A 21,865-nucleotide genomic window follows, 5' to 3' on the forward strand; every position below is an offset into this window, starting at 1 on the left:
CTGCCCCCCACAGCGGATACCACAGAGGCAAGCGCGCGGCGCGCCCAGAGCGCCACCGCAGAGCTTAGAGCGCCGCCCCGCCAGGGCCGTCAGTCCTCCCGGGGAGGAGAGGGAGAAGGTGGCGGAGGGGGCCCGGCCGCGGTGCAGGGGGGAGCGGGCCGGTGCCTCCCAGGCTGGTGTCGGAAAGGGTGTTCCCTCCCCCGCGGCACTCTGCTCATTAGAACGTTTCGGAGGCGCACGGGGGTTGGAAGCGGGTCCTGCGGGCTCACACGGGCTCCCCCGGCGTCGCCTTTGCCGGGGACAGGACACCGAGCCTGGGCCTGGCCCGGGTGCGTGGGTCTTAACACCCGTGGGATGGATGTTGAGCCACTGCACACGGAAAACAACAACAAAAACCTAAACCATGTACCGGCCCCCTGCCTCACAGCCCAGTAGCGGCAGAAATACTGAGATATCCGCATGTGAAAAAAGAAAACACAACTTCAGCTTTGTGTTTCACAAACCACAGGCAGTGAAGCAATGCCAGACTTTTATGAAATGCAAGACGATTTCATTCTAAAGAAAGAATCTATTTGCCCTTCAGGAAAGTCCTCTGAGAAGCCTGTGCTTTTCCTGCATTGCAGATCTAGTTCCGTAATCGCATCTTCTGCTTCAGCCTTACACTGAGAGACAGCGCTGCAGGAACGCTATTTCCTGGCTCTGCTGCAGCTGCAGGGCACTCAGGTTTTGGCACAACACAGCTTTTGCCCTGGTGCCAAACCTCTGTCTTCATGGTGCTGGGCCAGCCAGACCCCTCCTGGGGACCTGCATGGGCGTCCTGGAAGTGCTCGCGGAATGAGGGGTTGACCCAGATGGTGTAGATGGTGTCGTCGGTCCCCTGGGAAGACTGGGACCGCTCTTTGCTTCTCTCATCTTCCCAGTCTTCCTTCTTCACAAGGGCCGCTGGTTTGTCCTCTGGCACCTGCAGGAGGGCCCTCTCTGCTTTCACACCTGGCTGCTGGCTGGGTCCACAGTGCCCAGTGAGAACCTTGTGCAGGACTTCACTGACCATGCGCTTGACAATGTCCAACAGAACCAGATCATCGGCTGTGGGGCTGTGCGAGGCAGGTGCCTGGCTCTCTGCCTCTGATTCCACCTGTGTGCCTGTGCTTCTGGGCCAGCTGGACCCCTCCTGGGGACCTGCATGGGTGTCCTGGAAGTGCTCCTGGAATTAGGGGTTGATCCAGATGGTGTGGATGGTGCCATCAGTCCCCTCGGAAGACTGGGACTGCTCTTTGCTTCTCTCATCTTCCCAGTCTTCCTCCTTCACTAGGATGGCTTTCATTGCTGCCTCAGTTGTCTGGGGGCCAAGTCCTGGGCTCCCAGTGACAACATTGGCCAGGACGTCATTCACAAGGTACGTGGCTGTTTCTTCCACAGCTGTGCATCTGTCCCAGACATGCCTCCTGCTCACTCTCACCACTCCGGGCAGCCAGCCGGGCACAGCCTGGGGGCTCAGCTTGCTACGGGACCGGGCAGGTGGGAGGTGTAGGAGGGGACAGGCTGGCCCAGCCTACCACATGAATAACGTGTGTCAAACACAGCAAATTAGTGCTCAATCTAGTATAGAAATAACAAGGATCATATCTCAAAGCACAACACTTTTCAACCTGGTGAACTGCCCCGGAAAGAAACTATTTAAAAACACAAAGACGAAGAAGTATTTATATGTACAGGCTTAGCTGAGCAGAATATTAAAAACACCATTTAGCATAGTCATAGAGAAATATGATGTGCTGTAACAAAACAGGAAACTGGATGCATTATTTAATAGTTTTCAAACACTCAAGCAGTGCAATTACAGAATAACATTAAGAATACATGACTACTACTGCAGGGTAGATTTCCATTCATTACTCTTGCAATCTTTCATCTTATGAGTGCATATAATATACATATTCTGATGTTTATATACTTAGTTGTATTTAGATGTTGGTAGAAGTCTCATAATCCGCAGACAAATTATTATTGCTTAATTTCTGCTGTGTGGACTATTTCCTGGTATTTCTGAATCTGAGCTTTGGTGCTATCATCTGTCAAAATACACTTTACAACAGAAAGGCCACACTTGAAAGCTTGGCCTGTGGGTTATGTACCAATTGAAGCTACAAAATGACTGCTCAGCAAGCACAGCTGGTTTCTGCAGTGTTGACTAATTTATGGAGAAATGAAAACTTGAGGGAAAGAGAAATGGCAACTTGCTGCCTCAGGGTGAGGATATTGCACTATAAGCAAACTCAGACTCGTTTTTTCCTAGCAGGACAGAGTAACTTTTGCATTTATTGTATGGAAGAATAATTAATTTTTAAATCAAAACTCATTGTTAAACAGTTTTATTTAAGCTGGAATGAAAATAGGGCTGTTAATCTAAATTTAATAAGCATTCATCACAAAAAATGTTTTACCTCTTAAACCAATAATAGAAAGGTATGTAAACCCCGCTAAAGAGATCACACAAACCATGGAGTTAACATTCAACCCAGGTGTGGAAGTGGAAACCCCCGGTGTATCAGGACAGCTGAAAATCACAATTTTTTAAACCTCCTCCTGAGTCTTGCCTGCCAACTCATTGGGTTTTTTCTTGCGGACAAAATAATTGACTTCCCAGTTAAAAATTACATTGTGTATGCAGAGAGAAAACACTCTGAATTCTCTCTAACAATTTTTCAAGTTACTTTGAGTTGTATAATACACTAAAATTGCATTAAAAGCAGTTGTTGACAGAAAGAATAAAGATTTGTTCTGAAGTACACAAGTATCTATTGTGAAGCATTCTCTAAGTTCAACCACACAACTCCAGACCTCAGTAGGCAAGCCTGGAGACAATTATATTTCCATTTCTTCCAACAATATCACAGTCCGGTCTTTCCCATTTTCATAGCAGAATTAATGAGGTCATTATACATTCCTAGCCCTCTAACACTACTTAAAACATCTCACCATTTTATTTTGTAAAATTTGAGCACAACCCTCAGGTACAAATTCAGTTAAACTTGTACATAACTCTTTGGCTAGCTGGAATTTTCTTCTGTGTCTTTATCTGAAATCAGGGTCTAGTGAGAAAGACCTCCACTTAGTTTCAACTTATTTTTTTAAACTTACTGAGCTTCATTAATTATAGACTTAAATTTTTATTCTCTTCATTTCACTCTCACCTTCAGACTTTCTAGCAGCAGTTGCCCTAACTCAATGTAGAGTATTACTTTATTATCAAACACAGGTTGAGTGCACTTGGAAGGGGAGCCTTACAGGAAGGTAGTTTCTTATTTGAGACTTGGGTCACATAAGGACATGTTAATTCTTATCAGGCCATTTCGTAATGGACTTTAGCCCTAATTGAAACTGTCAAGTAAGATTACAAGTCACATTTCAGCACAAAAGCCAATACTGTGATCAGCACAGATTCCGTGAGCTAGAACATCAGGTATTTTTACATGAAAATACTTCTGCTGATCTGAGGAAAACTTAATACTACTACAAAAAAGAACCTTTTGCAACTGGGTTTTCTACCTCGAGAAGCAGCCTCTTCTGTAAACTGGCCACATTGCTAAGAAGAGAGCAGGAATAAAACTGGCTTAGATTTTATTTTTTTTTCCTCCTACTATGAAAGTGAGAATTTTTAGCAGGTTGTTCAATACAGAGAAATATTTGATATGTGGAACATTTTGAGGTGTTTGGTTTAGTGTTTCAGTTTTGGTATTTTTTTGTTTATTTTGTTTTTGTTTGTTTGTTTAAACTATGTCAACACAAAGCCCCCATGGGACTGGCTTGATTTTAAGACTGATATTGCAGACTTTCCTGAAGGCCTTCCGTTGTTCTAACTCACCACAACTAGTTAGTTCAGTTACAGGGAATGACCCCAGGTAACACAAATACCGAACTTCTATAAAAACCAAACTTACCTAGCACCAAGGGTAGATCACAAATTTGCAGGCAAGATCAGAAACCATATTCTCATCGTGGGAACTTTGAAGATCAGAATAATTTGCAGTGCTTCCAAATTACTCTATGGTTATGCCTTGTTCTTTGTCTTCAGCAGTTGCATTCCAATCGGTAACTATTTTTTTTTTTAACTAACTGTAGGTATACTGTGCTTTAGACTTAAGTCACATTTTTCTACCAGACACTTAACCTCAACTTGGTCTTGGACATTTGTCTGTCTGTAGACATTGTAACCCTTATCTTCCCACTACACCTGGGACATCTAAGAGAAAGGTGCAGTCAAAAGTGCTTCCCATGAATCCAAACCAAATGCCACCCACATTCATTGCTCTATTTGATGGATTCAAGCAGATAATATACGCTTGCAGGTGTTCCTTGACCCTAGATTGTCATGGCCTTTCCACCACAGAGATTTCTATTAAAAAAAAAAAAAGACAAGACTTGCATTCTTCAAGGTTTAACATTCATAATTAAAGCAAAACCATGCTGCTGAGAGCCTGGTTTCCGTACCAGTGTGACCTTGGGAGGCAAAGGCTGTGAAGGATCCTTCACATTCCAGTTACAAGCTGGTAAGCCTTCCCTCTGACTCCACAAAGCACAATTGACAGCTCCCCAAATAGCCTGATGCAGTTAAAAAAAAATAACTGAGGTGACAATCTGCTTCCTTACAGGGATGTAGATTTTTACAAGAAACCAGAAGGAAGTTGGTCTCGCACAAGAGTTTGTTTGGTGAGCTCTTACATAGGACAGGGACATATCTAGTTCCCCAAATTACTCTGTCCAGGAAAGACTCATTAATAAGTGAATGCTCATAACAGCAGCAGCCTCCAGAAAGTTCATAATATCTCACCGTTTAGGCTCTGCCTCAGTTGGGTAAGACTTGGAAAGCACCCAACACGGAAAACTGAGGCCTTGATCTTTGTACGTCTGAACCCTGGTGGCAAACACCTCTGAAGGTGCCGCTGAGGAACCAGGTCACAGGTGGTCAGATCCAAATTCAACACATGACACTGAACGCCCGGACAGTGACGCCTGCCCTGAGATGTCAGGGACTGTGGTTTCACCTTTGAACGCACAACATGTGGGAAACACATAGGAAATACAAAATTCAAGGTTCTCCAGTTACCAACATGACATCAAGACAAATGAGCACGAGTGAAGGAAGAGTTTACAAATTTTACCTAATGCTTTACGCTCTTTTAGGCATTTTAGGCTTCTCAGGCACACTGTCTCTTCGGCATATTGCCTGACAAGTATTTCCTGTAACAAGCTCTCTGAGAAAAACCTTAATTGTAACAAAAAACCCCACAGACAGCAATTCTCATCCTGGTGCACTTTATCAAGAAGATAAAAGCAGCACTGACAGCTATAGTCAGTAGAAAAAAGGTATTGAAAAATATTTTAAGGTAAAGATTAAAAAATGCTTTGTTTTTAATTTTGAACACAACCCAAAACCCAGCATTTCCTGCTTGGAAAAGGATAGGGATAATGAATGAAGCAGAATACATTTGCATTTCAAGTGACAAAGTTTAAAAATCAAAATATTTAAGAACCAGTAACTGGGAGACATCCCCTTACTTGCTTTCTACATTGTGGACTAGCAACTGGTTCACAGAGGAAAGCAAATTTAACATTTCGCGTGAATCTTCTGCCTTGCGATATACAAAGGTACCTACCCTTATTCTGTAATTCCAGCAATATAGATAGAACACTAAATAAACTCTTAATGTGTTTTGACTGTTCAAAGTCTTGTGCTGCCACACTGTACTATGCAAAAAAATTATTACATGGAGTTACAGAAAGCTAGCACACTGGGAACATTGCCTCATTCCAGAGTTTATACACTGAACTTGCTGGCTTAAAAAGATTACACAAGTAAATCAGTAAAAACAGTCATGTTTGTGATAAATTGTGTCGTGTAAAACTGCCTATAGATTAAGCTATTGGACCATGAATAAACAACTTTTTGTTAACAAATATGCAATCCCAGAAATACAACTCACTTAAATTGCAATCACACTTAATAAGAATACACATTTTCATCCAGATGAAAATAAATGCATGTTCAAGAACAAAATAAAATCTCTTATTAAACTGTTTTCAGAATTTATTATGTCTTTTTTAATATGCTCAATACTTTATCAAGCTAGTTGCATATAAAGTGATCTCCACCATATACATTACAATTTCTGTGCATCATCCAAAAAAAAAAAAAACACCAAAACCAACCAACCAAAAAAATAACCAAAAAAAACAACCTCACCAAAAAGTAGTATTTTACAGGTTGCAGTTAACTTTGAATTAACCTAAAAGTGAAGAACCCTTCTGTGATTTGCTTTAAGACACTAACCTGCACATTGCTTCTAACTGCAATATTTAAATTAGGTTTCACAGCAAGCTCAAACTGCATTTCAATGGAAAGATGTTACTGCCATCCAACTTTTGAATTTCTACAGTTTACTGTCTTCACACTGCAAAAATTTAATGTGATGTTTACTCCAAATAAGGAAAAAGTATATGACAATTCCTCTACAACAAAGCCTGCTCAGAATACACATGCCTCAAGAAAATCAGGAAACTCCTCCAGTAAAAGAAATACTTCCAAATTTGTGAACAGGAAAAAAACAAAACAAGACAAATAATAATAATAATAATAAAATTTAGGTTCTTCTTGATTAATGCTTGGAGCTGCTCATAAAAAGCAAAACCAGCAAGCACAATAAGTAAACTGGTATTGGATATGAGTTAAAGCAAAGAAAATTAGAGAAAAGCAGATTCTACCTGCAACAAGCATTTCCTAATTTAGAGCAAACTTTAAAAGGGACTCACATAGATCATTAACCAATGGGGTTTTTGATAGCTTCATAAGATGCTAGTTTACTGGCCAGGCACATATATTGTAAATACACGAAGAATCCAGAGTGCTGAAATTTACACAGCACTTAAAGGATTTAACATAACAGAGTTGGGTAGGACACAGGAAAAATATTTAACAACTTCTATAAATATATTAAAATCTCAGCAAGAAATATAAGAGCCCATGCACACGAGACAGTAAATTGAAAAAACATTTAAGACTTGACTTGTCCTTTCAACAGCACTGACACCTGAATTCTGGAAGGTTAACAATTTACAGTATCTTATAACAGCCTTTCTCCACACAATCTGTATGTACTGAATCATACCGACATTACACAGCACATGAACAAGCAGCAGATGCATCAAGGGAACAGGAGCTATATGCATCGTGTGGCCCGCCCAGTTAGAGGCAAATATCAGAAAAATTGTTTGACATAGGCAGAGATACAATCAATCTAGATAATTGTATACCAGTCAAGAGTTAATCCACAGTATGGGAACGGGGAGCTTTAGATTAAAATTATGTACCCAGCCTCAGAAGTGACAGAAGCAGAGATTTATCTTTCAAAAACTGGGTCCATTCTGGACTGGCCTTGATGCACATGCAGTACATTTGTTTTCAGAATGCAAGATTAATTGGGAATGTCTGCGCTAGTGTTTCGATTTCCATATTTGTGATGGATAATCAGCAACACAACTCCTAAGAAGAAGCATATGGACCCAACAGTGATATAAGCAATTCCCAGAAAGGGATTTTTGCCTCCCATCCACGAGATGGTGCTTAGGATCATTCTTTTTCGTCCATCGAAACTGTGTACAGGATAATCTGAAAAAATATATAGGAAAACAAGAAGCACATTTCCAAATGTAGCTTTATGTGGTCTGGCACATTACAATTTTGGGTCATTTCACTCAGGTTCCAAATACAAGCTGCTGCCTCTGAATATCGGAAGTGAAAAATTTAGCTATTCCTGTAGACTAAAACTAATCTGGGAACTGTCAGCAACTCCAAGAAACTGGCCACATTAGGAGATGTCAACCTTTTTTTAAGGGAAGAGTAAATGCATGATTTTGTGGGGTTTTGACAGCAGTTTCAATAAAGTGAGGGACATCTAAATTCTAATTCTTGAATATATTTTAGAACAAGCTTTTTCTCAGTGACCTATATTCATTCAGTTTTATATGTACTCCACTCAGTTTCGCAGCAAAGGAAAATACTGCAGTAGCTATTTTAAATTTATCATTAAGTACTTTCAAATTTTAAGAATTCAGTAACTATGACAACCCTCCTCTTCTAGTCTCCCGCACTTCTAGCTAGTCTTTAGTTTGTCCAAAATAGAATGACAGACCTTCCCACCTGATCTGCAGAGCTGGCATTTTTCTAACTCCAAAGTCAGTCTGCCCTTGATTATCATTACACCCTTAAGTTAAAGTTTTCAAATTTCTAGGCTATCAGCTACCTCTGTTCTTTCCTTTTTCCTATGCTTCTCTCAATTCCTTTACAGCACCCAAGCAATCTGATTTCCCTCTCACTATGAAGCTACTCATTTAATTTTATACACAGATCTGAGTAATTGCACAGCAGAGCAGGCTGCTCTGGAGCAAGTCTACAAGCAGAGAGTAATCTGACAACAATATGTGAATCAAAAAAGGACCCAAAGAAGGGCCCAAACTCCTGAATGAATGTTAATTCCTGTACCCATGAAAAATGTCTCTCCCAGATGATTAATATTCTTCAGTGTCGATGCAATAATTACACGTCCATAGGAAAGCATAGGAAGGCAAAGACTTAGTAGTGCATATATGGTAAAAATGCACACTGCAAATTGGCACATTATCAACCCAAGGGTAAATAAAGTGTGCCTATATGTAGTATTTTGCAGAAACCAGAACTTGGCTAATGCTCCCATCCACAGACTTCAGCCTCTCTTCTACATGAGGCAGCTAGTCGGGACCACAAGGACCCATAAATGTGAACAAAATGTGTGAGAAAAAAAGTGAATGAGACTGACCATATACCTGTGGGAATTCAAGTTAAGTGTACACAGAAGACACTGGTGTCCTCTAAAATTTGCCTACTGGGTAAATTCTACACTGAAATTTTCCCTAGGATTAACATCTCCATTATTTCCTCACAAAGGCTTCCTCTAAAGAGGAATTGTTTTTTAATTGTTTTTTACTGAACTGAATGCTTTCATCATTATTTAAAAATGGCATTGTATATGAACTACAAAATAGCTTAAGAATGTTATGATTAAAACTGCACTTTACATTAAAGAGTCTAAGTCTAACCCAGTCATTTCATTTATGAAGGTTAAAAACCAGACTGGATTTCATGTCCTAGCAGCCACACACAATCCTACAAAAACTTGCACAGAAGTACAAGATGGTAATTATTCCCCCCAGTTCTCAACCACAGCTCAATACCATCTTTTTTTTTTTTTTTTCACACATGGTAAGAAAAAAGGCTAGTTCAGTTTGAACTTGCACAAATATATGCCTGTATAATCCAGCTAAGGTCCTTAGCTACTTTCAAAGGTTTTTCAAAGGATACTGTATCCGATATGCAAAGAATATTTGCCAGCCTGCAAGGTAGGCTGTAAATTATTCTTCCTTTCAATGAGACGATACAGCTTGCGAAATGTTGGCAGAGCCGCAGTACGCATCCACACAATGAAGTCTTCATTGATAAAGCCATTGTTGTCAGGCTCCGTGTCCAGCATATAGACTGGCTTGGGCCAGTTTACAGGTTTTGTTGTACCTAGGATTAAACAAAAATAAAGTATTTCAAATACAGGACTAAATAACACACTGGCGCATCAAAATTCATTCTAATATTACACACACAAAAATTAACTTCTAAACAGTATGGACAGGTTGGCTTGCTATTATTGCAAGACACTAGGCTGTTTAAGAACTTTTTTATTTTGCAGCTTAATTTGTAGTGCATGTCCATTTATTGTCGACAGCACTGTCCATTTGTTTAAACAAATTTGCCTCCTCTACACATTTATATAGCTAGTGAGATAGTTCTCCATTATGATGATAGTTCTTCTGCTCACCTGTCAAGAGTTTGACTACCACTTCCTGGGCCACGAGCAAATAAAATTATGTATGACATTTTAGACAATGCCATATAAATGCTTTTGCTAGTTTTATTAGAAATACAATTCTACAATGTATTAGTAAGGTATCTGCTTTTCCAAGGGTAGCGTCACATTGGTAACACATAATTTGGCTGTGACTAAGCGAGAAATCGACCATCAGGTTAAACCTGAAATTATTATATACCTTGCATAAACACACCCACACACCGTAGAGCCCTGAGGAAGATTATTTTCAGACACTGGTAGCCAAAGAAAACCTTGATTTACCAAACTGTATTTAACCTAACAAATGAAATAAATCAGTCACTTCTAACCACAAAATCAGGTTTTTAGAAAACTTTGCAAAATCCACCAGTAGAGACATTTAAATGAAGAGTTTGATTAAACGACTGCAAGATATCTTTTCAAGTTAAATCCAAGCATTATAGCAGTTGTACTGGTTTTGGCTGGGATAGAGTTAAACTTCATAGTAGCTTGTATCCTGCTATGTTCTGGATTTGTGATGAAAACAGTGTTGAAAACACGCTGATGTTTTATTTCTTGCTCAGCAGTGCTTACACAGCCTCAAGGCCTTTTCTGCTCCTCACAACACCCCACCAGCAAGTAGGCTGGGGGTGCACAAGAAGCTGGGAGTGGACACAGCTGGGACAGCTGACCCCAACCGATCAATGGGATATTCCACACCATATGAGTCATGCTCAATAATAAAACGTGGCAGGTAGAGGAAGGTAGCGGCTGCTGCTGCTTGGGGAGCTGGCTTTTTTTTTTTTCCTTACAACGTGGTTTTTTTAATTATTAAACAGTCTTTATCTCAACCCACAAGCTTTCTCACTTTTACCCTTCCAATTCTCCCCCACACCCCATTCGGAGGGAGCACGGAAGGAGCAGCTGTATGGTGCTTAGTTAACAGCTGGGGTTAAACGACAAAAACAGTGCAGCTATTAGGCTTCTCTCAATATTCAAGGTGAAAAAAAAATATTTAAAAAAACCAACAAAAAACCCCAAGCAAAAACCCCCAAACAACCAAACAAAAAACAGCAACAAATTAATGATTACAGTAAAGGTAAAACCCGAACACTTTCATGTGAAATTTGCAGCTTTCGTTTTTTAAAGACAACCTTTCTAGATAGCAGAGTAGTCCTTAGGTTGGATTTCTTCAGAGAACCACAGTATTTTTAATTAGCATGTTCACTCAAAGGCTGTCAGGTAAAACTCAGTGGAATCAAAATGTGTTCGAAGTGGTTTGTTCCTAAAATTTCACATATTTCCATTTTTTTTTTACCTTGGAAAAGTGCTGTTAAGTTATTTCCATCTCCTGTAGGATTCCTGAACTTCACATTTTTATCTGTCCACCACGCAATGCCTTTTTTAATCAAAGTAATAGGAGTCTGTGTGTCATTATCAATGCGGTATAATTCCAGTGTATCTAAGGAGAAAGTCAAATTAGAAAAACAGCTGGAGAAACTTTCATTAGACAGATGATCCTGATAGGCAGCGAAACAATTACCTCCGGGAGAAACAAAACAAAAAACTGGACAAGGCATTTATTAACTGCCTGCCACAATCACAAGCTGTTCTGTAAGAGTCAGTGTACATTAGATAGCAGTGTGTTATCCATATATGATATCTATATGTCTACTCCAGAGCAATAACAGCTTTTCACAACAGGTATTTCCATTCTTTGTACACTATCAGATTGAATGAATTTTGATAGCAATTTTGAAAAAGCAACAGCAGTACAAGATACTTTATTCTGAGCAATGAAAATGTGTTAATTCAAAACAAAAAAGCCCATGATGTCTTTACTCAGAACAATTTGCAATACAACACAAAACATACATTTTGTCACAAAAACATCTAAGTGATAACTTAAAATTGTGTTACCATACCATTAAACATACTGTTGGCAATAGCTCCACAAGGAGCAATGGGTTTGTCCTCATTTGTGCGGTAAGGCTCACATTCCTTACTTGGGTTCTGACAGTCAGAAAGAAAAAAGGCAGATGAGTCTGTGCTACTTTATCCAACTAACCTGCTTTTTACTACAATACCTCGATAATGTGTTCATCTTAAACGTACACAAAGTAATCTTTTTGCAAGTCAGGTTATTTACAAATACTTCAGTATTCAATACTAGTTAGCATGATTGATTTTTCTTTTACAAGCAGGAATAAAATCTAAATAAAACATGAATTAAGTCAGAATCCCATCACGGTCGTACTAAAAATAAGGCTTTTCTTGGAAGTTATTGGAACTTTTTCCTTTTATCTTTTAATAGAAACAGTTTTCCAACATGAAGGACTCAAGCATCCTTTCATTAAAGTGTTTTGGTTTGGTTTTTTAAGTATGCATCAGTGTTATAGAAAGAGGATAATAAGAAACCAAGTGTAACAAAACGCAAAAGACCGCAAGAACTCCAACAGCATGTCAAAAATGCAAGCAGAAAAAGGGCCCACCAAAACCCCGTGACAGTCAGATATAACCTTCTGAGACGGTCTCCTTCACAGGTAAAAAGGGAGAATCATTCTTGCTGGAGCAAGAACACAACTGTATTTCCGCTCCTCATAAAAATTACAAAAAGGATTCGTCTGGCCCTAACATTACACAGTGGCTTGAACAGAGTACACAATACTGATATTTTCCAGTATCACTGATGTTCGGTATTGAACCAGAGTCAACAAAAACAGATGCATTTAGCTGCAATATACCAAGTAATATTTTAAACTGAAAACAAGAGCTTGAGACCGAATGGATATAGATAGATACTACTGACTGAAAACAACAAGAGAGTTTAAAATTATTCAAATTTGAGAAGTGATTGAAATACTGCATTGCTGTGTGCTTAATGAAATGACTAACATGAAATTTTATAGCATTTTACACAGTTATTTTCTGTAAACAAAATATTAATTCCTTATGGATTGTCTTCTGTTATGCAAAAATTCTAGTACCTCATTATTATTCAACTAAATACTCTGCTATGTGACAATTTCTGCAATCATAAGAAGTTAGTTGCTTATTAATATCCAAGCATGAATACCTACAAGTAGTGAACTGTTATCTCCATTTAGCTGGCTGTCATCTCGAGATTTCACATAACGACGATGGTTTTGATAGAAGTTGGAAAGTCCGTAATACATGAACACATTGCTCTACAAGAAGCAACATGGGGCAAGAGGGCTTTTCATTCACACAAAGAACAGATCAATAAAACATACAAACACAAAGGTTTTAGCTGCTTAAACTCTGTGTTTACATTCATAAAGTAGGAGCCTCAAGCCTGTCATCACCCTGAGTACTGTCCTAACATAAGCTGCCATCCTGAAGTCACACAGTATCAACATGCAATAAACTATCACAATGATATTCACCGGCATTAATCTCAACATCTATCCTGTCTGATATTAAGCACATAAGCCTCATTATTTGCCTCCAATTTGTCAGAAAGCACTTTTCTGGTATTTCCAATTCTTGAATTCTGAAGTTCTCTAAAATCATGCGGGACTAGCAGATCTACTGGCCAACTATATGACAGATACTGTAAATCTAAAGGTGTAAAACACAAGCATTCCATTTAATTTTGTACATTTCCAGATAAACAGAGGCATTAAAAACCATCTCATCCCTGCTACTGAAAAGGCACACAAAAATAAGGTCCAAGTTCATAGGAAAACTAGAAATAATCCTTTAAAATAGAAAAAAAAAATGAAGTGATACAGCTTTCCTATCAGTTCTGAAATAAACCATAGAAACTGTTCTAATTTCACTTTGCATACAGGGTAGCATACCTCAAATGAATGTTCCAGTGTGAAATTGATGATGCAAGTACAAGGTGGTGTGCTGTCCCAGGACACATTTAAACACTTGTTGCAGGGACTAGAAGGCTCTGTTCCTGTATAGTCAATCTGTAACAGAAAAAAAAAGTCATTAATTTACAATGGGAGAGTAAAGAAAATTGATTAATAAGCCAGAGAGTTGATGTGGCATTTGTTTTGCAGTGTTATTACACCTCAACTCCAAAAGCCCATTCAGCCCTATTTGATGATCTCAAGAGGTCCCTTCTAACCTAAATGATGTTGTGATTCTGCCTATATGCTTGACTTCAGTCTCAAACAAATTTAATACTGAGGTGGGCCACTACTGCTGAGGGAAAACAAAACACAACACACACCGAAAGACAAACAGCAAATACTCCAGACAACGTGATGTTTCCAAACACACGCACACTATATGACAAGCAGAACTGAGCTTTCACATGCTTTCCAGAGAGGCTGCAGTCTAGAGATCTAATAAAAAAATGTTTGCATTAGAAAATTTGCTTTGCTGATCATTTTTAGTATAGTCAGAAAATTAAAACAAACAAACAAACAACACTTAATGCCCAAGAACTCTCCTAAAATAGAAAAGATGAAGACACTAATATTGTTTTGCCAGGCATGGTAAAATACCAGTAAATGGACACAAAAGATGATCAGTGTTGATCTGGCTTATACAACATTCTCTGTCTCTTAATAGCGTAGCTCGAAAACAAGCCAGTATTTGAAATCTGTACATACAGGCTACCTGGACAGTATGCATAATATACCCTGAGCAGCCATGAGCTCACCCTATGGCCCAACCCAACTGAAGTCGCTTCACCGTATCAGCTCGCTCTCATGCATTTCTCCAGCTTGTGAATGGCAGGAAATAACTTGGGCTTAGCAGATGAACTCCAAGTGTAGCAGAAGAAAGCTTCCACCTGCCTACAAACTATGTACTTCTACACTTACTGTGAACCTCCTATTTAGCTTTTAGACTCAGACTGGTGCAACATATACCAAGTTACGGCACAATGCTCAACAGCAGTATTATTTAAACTACAAGACCTACACAGTTTTATGAAAGGCTGCTGCAAATGGTTTGCCCTGATTTATGCTTGTAGTGAAAAGCATTATCAAGAATTAAGAGGAATCTATGATCTGTCTTAGTACCTGTATTAAGGTTAGCTAAAACAAACATGCAGTTTCAGAGTTTAGGGAACAAACAAAGCCTGTTTTCCTCTGGATCTTCTTCAAGGTCTCTCTTCCTGTGATTTCTTCGATACCTATTAAGCTGCAGCCCTTTCCTCAGCACTTTCATTAGTATCTGCTCTGCTGCCAGATTTCTGACAGATGAGCCCTACACCCTAACGAGCCCAGCTGAAACGAGTCAGCTCCAGAAGATATTAGCTGGTGGAGAGAGGATCACAAAATCTTTGCTTCCTTCATTGAACGAGATATTGAGTTTATGCTGATCTAGAAATAGCACTACTGCAGCAGTCCTGTCCCAGCTACAGCAGACAGACTACCACAGCTCTCAACAGACATCTCATTTGTTCAAGGCTTACCCTGTGGGGTTTTTTTCCTGTTAAAGTAAGCTTAAGCAAAAATTTCCTTTAGAAAGAACTGACACCTCCATATCCTGAGCTAGTTAGTTCTCCAGTGTGTGGAGAAGTTTTAGATCAAGGACAAACTCAAATACTCTGAGGCTGCAAAAGATCTAAAGCCTTTACTTTTAAAAAGACTAAATTCTGTAGAGCATGAAATTGATGTATATTGAAACAGAACCATGATTTTGACCACTGCTATCAGATTCAGTGCTATCCAAAAGCCTTCCTGTACAGTAACTGCCAATACAAGTGGGTTTTTTTTCTGCATCCACATCTACAGGTCACATTCAACAGAGAGCTTATTTAAAGGGATGGAGGTATCTGTCTTCACCTCTTGACAAAGTGACAGAACCGGGACTTTGAGAACTGAAGGACCGACTTTGGGGTCCACGGCAGGAACCTGCCTGACCCACTCTTCTATCCCCGGGGATCGGCCAGCAGCTGAGCATGACAAAACCAGACAGAGTGAGCCCTCTCCAACAACCCCTGATCAGTGGGCATATCCAAGTTATCCATCACCAACAGCTTTTCAGGCTGTTGATGTCTTTCTCAGTTGATTTACATGTCCACAGTATAGAAATAACATAACTATTGCATATACATGTTCTCAAAACCATTTAGGATTTTGTAGACTTCATACACTGTCACATATTTATCCTACTCTGTTTGGCCACTTGTATAAAAGGCAACCATAACTCTGGTCCTCTTTGCTATCCCTCTCTGTAGGTTTTATTAAGTTCTGTATCATTTTTGAGATAGAGCTGCCAGAGCTGCACACAACACTGAAAATGTATGCAACAGTAATCTATTTTCTTTCAGTTCTTTATTCCTAGTCATGCCTTAAAGTCTATCTGGCTTTTTAACTATGATTATGCATTTCACAGCAGCAATCAGAGCACAAAGATCTCTTTCCTACACAACAGTTTGGATACTCCACAATTTTTATCATATATTAATATGCTCTGTCAATGCTTCTTATCCGTTCTAAAATAAAAATAAAATTAAAATCAGGAAACATAGAACCCTCTCACTCTTTAGTAACAGGGCCAAAAGACACATTTACACAGCCAATTCTCATTTTCTACTTAACTGAACTATTTTCATGATAGACTCAAGATAAATGGCTGTTTATCTCTTTTGAAACAGTAAGAAAATTCTAGAGAAAAACCAACATAAAACTCCCTGTAATTCTAGTACACTTAAGCTGTTGGAAATCTTCCACATTTGGATTCAAGAGAGCTTATAAAGGAAATCAATGGAAAAGCTACATTTTGCTGCTCAGTCTTTGCACCTGTACGAGAACAGCACAGTTCACAGAGATACTAATGGCTGCAATATCTAGTTCCAGGAAAGGTTGATTTGAACTGTACATAAGTGTGTATTTCAGGGCCATAAATTATACATACTATTCAATTACAATACACTAAGTTTACAGGCAGCTATATATATATATATGTACACACACACTTAACAAGTATGCTATTGTCTAGGAGGTAGGTGTAAATAACTACCTCTGCTTCCTCCCCCGATTACATTTTTAAAAGAGCTTAGTCACTGTACCCAGCTTCTAGATGTCTTGTCTCCCAGAGCTAATTTTACAGCTATTTGTAAATAACATTTGGAGGTTACTAACAAAAGCTAACATACTAAGCAGGGACGTATCTCAGCTAAGCATATGGGTGATAGCAGTGTGTCAAACTGCATCCCTCACTGGTGTTCAGAGCATAAATGGTGGTCCGTGAAATGCTTCATCTACATGTTGTTGCTGCAGTTGTACAGTTTGATTTAGACTTTTTTTTTTTCAAAATTCAGCTGTCTTTAGAATTATAAACTCACTCACAGAAGTTCTATTGATAAAACAAGCATGAGGATCAGAGAACAGAACCCAAGTTTCCTCATTCTTACCTGCATAACCCGACTGTCTGATCACACTCTCAGCATTCAAGAACTCTGTCCCTCACAAAAACCTAATGATCTCACAGGTGAGAGCTTCACGTGAGGTGGATGGTACAAGAGTGAACCCACACAGTAAAACAAACAAATAAAAGCCTTTCCAATCTTGAATATCTTGAAATTAGAAAGGGTGGAAAAGCCAGCACCTACCAACTGGTTTCCAAATATAAATAGCTACTACTGCTTTATATATGCAATCTGATTGTGTAAGGGAGCATCAGTTACACTCCCAGCTTACCTATGGATTTTTGTACTACACGTTAGGTGGGAACAGCTAGTGTTTGGCTCCTACTGGAGCTTATCAGGAGTACATGGCTGAGCTGCTATGCAACAACAGTATATAAAAATTCTGTATATGCATCCAGCAGCAATACAGGCACAAGAAGTCGCTTACATATTCAAACTCATGAAACTCTGATGCATTTCCTGTCCCTATAGATCAACACAGATCCAGTTGTAATGAAAAAAGGAGATATATTTATCCAATTATATTTACCTTACAATCATTATGATCTAGGACTTTGTATTGCTTTACTATAGAAATTTTACTACTATTTTAAATGCAACTGTCAAAAAATCAAAGTTAGCAAGGATTTTTTTTAACTTTTCTCTCCCTGTTGAAAACATGTGATTGTATTTACCTTAAATATGACTATAACATGACAATTTAAAAGTCTATGTGCCCATGACAATTTGGCAATGTTCTCTGCAGCACTCGTGTCAATTTTCAGATGTTCTGCCTGCCCTCAAACCTTGACGCAAGAAGCAATTGCTTTTCAAAAATATGCTTACATTCAACATTTGGACACTGTAAAATACACTTCAGCTTTGGTTTTTTCCACTTCTGCTTTTCTCCTTGACCTGAATTTTAGTTCTTAACATAAGAGGAAGGTGAACCTTAAATTGGTTTTATTATAACATTGTTTGCATTTTAGCAGAAATATGAAAATGTAATAGCATTCATTGTCTGCATCAGGATTTCTTTATTTAATCAGGCTTCAATGCCACATTGCTACCACTTGCCAAGCAACTGTCTTGAACACCACTTATATGAAAGTGACGGCTTAGTCTGATAACTAGAATGATTTGATCCATAACACATTAGAATTCAAAAATTCTCCAATCAATACAGCAATCCAACAAAAAAATGACACTTTTTTTTCCTACAATCAATCTTGGTCGCATTAGCTCACTGAAATCAATCACAGCTGACAACTTGCTTTTCAAGGTTGTCCCTGAGCCCTGTAGGTTGTTTCTTCACAACACAAGGTAACTCTGTTAGCAAATGGACCGGACTGTGATATATAGTTTACTTTTCAGTGGATGCTTAGCAACTTTTTACAGCAGTGGTGTGGTTAATGATCAGATGTAAATGACTCAGTTTTTGTAAGTGTAATTAGAAAAAGCCACACTCTTCCATCTTTGTTTCTAAGTTTAGCCGGGACACCCTGATCTCCCATAGAGCATCTAAAACATTAAATCATTATTACACATAAGAATTATACTACTGAGTTTTGTCTTGAAACTACAATTACTTTAGAACATTTAGAGATTTATAATACATTGCCACAAGCTATCACAGAATCACAGAATGTTAGAGATTAGAAGGGACCTCGAAAGATCATCCAGTCCAATCCCCCTGCCGGAGCAGGAACACCCAGGTGAGGTTACACAGGAAGGCGTCCAGGCGGGTTTTGAATGTCTCCAGAAAAGAAGACTCCACAACCTCCCTGGTCAGCCTGTTCCAGTACTCCATCACCCTCACTGAGAAGAAGTTTCTTCTCATATTTAAGTGGAGCCTCCTGTGTTCCAATTTGAACCCTTGTCTGTCATTGGTTGTCACTGAGAAGAGCCTGGCTCCATCCTTGTGACACTCAACCTTTACATATCTATAAACATATAAAACATACAAAACATTAATGAGGTCACCCCTATTCCAGGGGTGACGCACATATTTTCTGTACTACTGAAAACAAAACTTGCATTGGGCTGTGCTGATCAAATAAAACACTGGCATTAACTTCCCTGGCAGTTCACTCAGGAGCACCGGCAAAGCTGACAGGAGGATACAATCTATGCGGAGGATACTCTATAAGCTCAATGTCTATTCAGGGCGGCCGGGGCGAGGTGCCCGTTCACCACGGCACCCACGTCCGCCGCTCCCCCCCCGCCAGGCGCGGGCAGGAAGAGCCGGCGGCGGGTTTCGCAAGGAGGAGCAGCCGCCCACGGGCAGGCGGCACCAACACCGCTGGCCCGGCCCGGCGCCCCCCGAGCGGCCTCTGGGGGCCTCCAAACCGCCGCCGCGCCCGGGCACACGGCCGGGCCCCGGCACCCGTGTGTCCCCCGCCCACGCACCTCGTACTCGCGGATGTTGTTGGAGGTGACGAAGATGCCGATGCCGATGGGGATGAAGATGAGGCCGATGATGAAGAAGGCCGGCAGCACCGTGCCCGCCGTCAGGATGGGCTGCCAGGCCGGCAGCCGCTGCTGCTTGAACGCTGTGTTGTCGGGCTTGCGGGTCTTCACGGCCCCGCCGCTGCCGCCGCCCACCGCCCCGCCGCCCGGCACCCCGACGCCGCCCGAGGGGTGCCCGTCCGCCTCCTCCTTGGCGCTGTAGTTCACCGCCATGGCGCCGCCCCGGCCCGCTGCCACCGGCGCGGCCGGCGACACAGCGAGCCCGGCGACACAGCGAGCCCCGCGACACCGGCCCCCCGCCCGGCACGTGACCGAGGCCGCCGCGCCTGCGCGCTCAGCCGCGCCTGGAGGGAGGTGGCGGGCGCGCCGCTGATGACGCTCCCTAGCCACGCCCCACCGCCCCCGGTGGCGAGAGAACGGCCGCGACCATACTGCGCATGCGTAGAACAGCGGAGGGGTTCCAGGCGCCGGGGAGGCTGAGTTGCGCCTGCGCGCTTCGCCGCTGCCCGCCGGCCTGAGGCGGGGTTAGGGGGCGCATGCGCAGTGCGGTCCGGCGCGCTGCCGGGTAGGAGGGGAGCTTCACCCCGCTGCGCTCAGCGCGGCGCTCACGGGCAGCCGGTGCCACTGAGGGGCCGAGGCTCCGAGGCCGACCCTGCTGCCGGCGGAAACAGTGCGTCACTTCCTGTCTCGCTCGCCCTCTTCCCGCGGCGGAGGTGCCGCTGGGGCAGTCATGTCCCAGCCGGCCCGCAGACCCCTTTCCCGAGGGGCGGCCCGGCCCTCTCTGCCCTGGCAGGGTCCTCTCCGCATCGCCGCCGCTGCGGGGCTCTGGCTCCCTGTAGCCGCAGGCCAGCCCGGTCCGCGCCGCCGCCTCTGAGCAGAGAACCGCGGGCCTGTGGCCGTGTCACCCACACTCAGTGCTTCAGGAGGAACCCTCCCACCAACTCTCGTCTTCCCACAGCCTCAGACCGGGGCTGCTGGATAAAAGCATCCATTGGATTACAAACGGAGAAGTTAACTTACCCTTCCTGCTCTCATAAAGAGGAACAGCATCAGTGCTGCTGCAAAGGTGTAATAACATAGGTCAAACGATAGGACAAGGGGCAATGAGTATAAACTGGGACACGGGAGGTTCCACTTAAATATGAGAAGAAACTTCTTCTCAGGGTGACGGAGCACTGGAACAGGCTGCCCAGGGAGGCTGTGGAGTCTCCTTCTCTGGAGACATTCAAAACCTGCCTGGATGCCTTCCTGTGAAACCGCATCTGGGTGTTCCTGCTCCGGCAGGGAGATTGGACTAGATGATCTTTTGAGGTCCCTTCCAATCTCCAACATTCTGTGATTCTGTGATTTCTCAGCGAAGCTAAAAGAGCTTTAATGAAGCTATTAATATGAACCATCACTTTCGGAAGTTGTTTTCCACTGTATTCCTACTCTGTTGTCAGGAACCGTGTCGGTGAATCAGTACAGTGAATGCCGATGGGTACCATGCTGTCAGAGTTGTTACTTTTTATTCCCCTTAGGAGCTAATCCAGTTTCTATTCTCTAAATAGTCACCTTGTGGAAAGCAGAGCGGTGGTATGTATTTGTATCCCAGAATACTTGCTTTATAGAGCATTGCTCAAGCTGATGCAACAAAGTCCGTATTTCTCACTGTCTTGGCACTTTTACATTAAAGTTAGTTTTGTGAGGACAGTATTGTGTTTCCTATATAGAGTGTAGCCAAAATCCACTTTCAAGCAAGTATTTATGTATTTGCTTGATTCTTAGGAAAAAATAATTAAAACTGTTTAATTAAATAATTTTAGAAGCGTGCAATCCAGTGTAAGACTTTTCAGCTACCTGTGGAACAGTTTCCCTAAAATAAATGCTTTTTAGTTCTCTGAACAATCCAAAGTATCAACAAAGGCCACTGGGGGGAGCAAATGACTTGTGCAAATGTGGTCTCTGTGGAGACAGACCGACTCCTCTTAGCAGACGATATAGGAAATAGGGACACTTAAGCATGTAAATTTTAAGAATTAATTTGGTGCCTAGATATATAGAGTTCAACAATTAATTGTAATCCTTGCAGCATCTGTGCTAAAGCTACATTTCTAATTTATCCTTTCCATTATCTTGTGGGCCTTACTTTTTGCCATCATTC

At 41.3% G+C, this 21,865-nt stretch overlaps 1 protein-coding gene across 1 annotated transcript; it reads right to left on the reverse strand.

The window, feature by feature from the left end:
* Positions 1-5,459: 5,459 nt before the first annotated feature.
* TMEM30A (transmembrane protein 30A) lies at positions 5,460-20,036 on the reverse strand. The gene is made up of 7 exons (XM_065631197.1): positions 19,663-20,036; positions 13,736-13,852; positions 12,992-13,099; positions 11,837-11,924; positions 11,230-11,373; positions 9,395-9,601; positions 5,460-7,666 (listed from the first exon to the last, which is right to left on the reverse strand). Exons 1-7 carry the CDS (start codon positions 19,933-19,935, stop codon positions 7,473-7,475), a joined length of 1,131 nt encoding a protein of 376 aa, XP_065487269.1. The 5' UTR covers positions 19,936-20,036; the 3' UTR covers positions 5,460-7,472.
* Positions 20,037-21,865: the final 1,829 nt, after the last annotated feature.

The sequence above is a fragment of the Caloenas nicobarica genome, chromosome 3, assembly GCF_036013445.1.
Source record: "Caloenas nicobarica isolate bCalNic1 chromosome 3, bCalNic1.hap1, whole genome shotgun sequence".
NCBI lineage: Eukaryota > Metazoa > Chordata > Aves > Columbiformes > Columbidae > Caloenas > Caloenas nicobarica.

Bases quoted from the DNA above. Each gene is read 5' to 3' on its own strand.
- TMEM30A (XM_065631197.1), bottom strand. From the start codon at position 19,935: ATGGCGGTGAACTACAGCGCCAAGGAGGAGGCGGACGGGCACCCCTCG. The intron at 11,374-11,836 runs GTATGGTAACAC...CTTTCTCCTTAG, and splicing joins TGCCAACAGTATGTTTAATG to ATACACTGGAATTATACCGC. The intron at 9,602-11,229 runs GTAAAAAAAAAA...GTTTAATCCTAG, and splicing joins CTTAACAGCACTTTTCCAAG to GTACAACAAAACCTGTAAAC.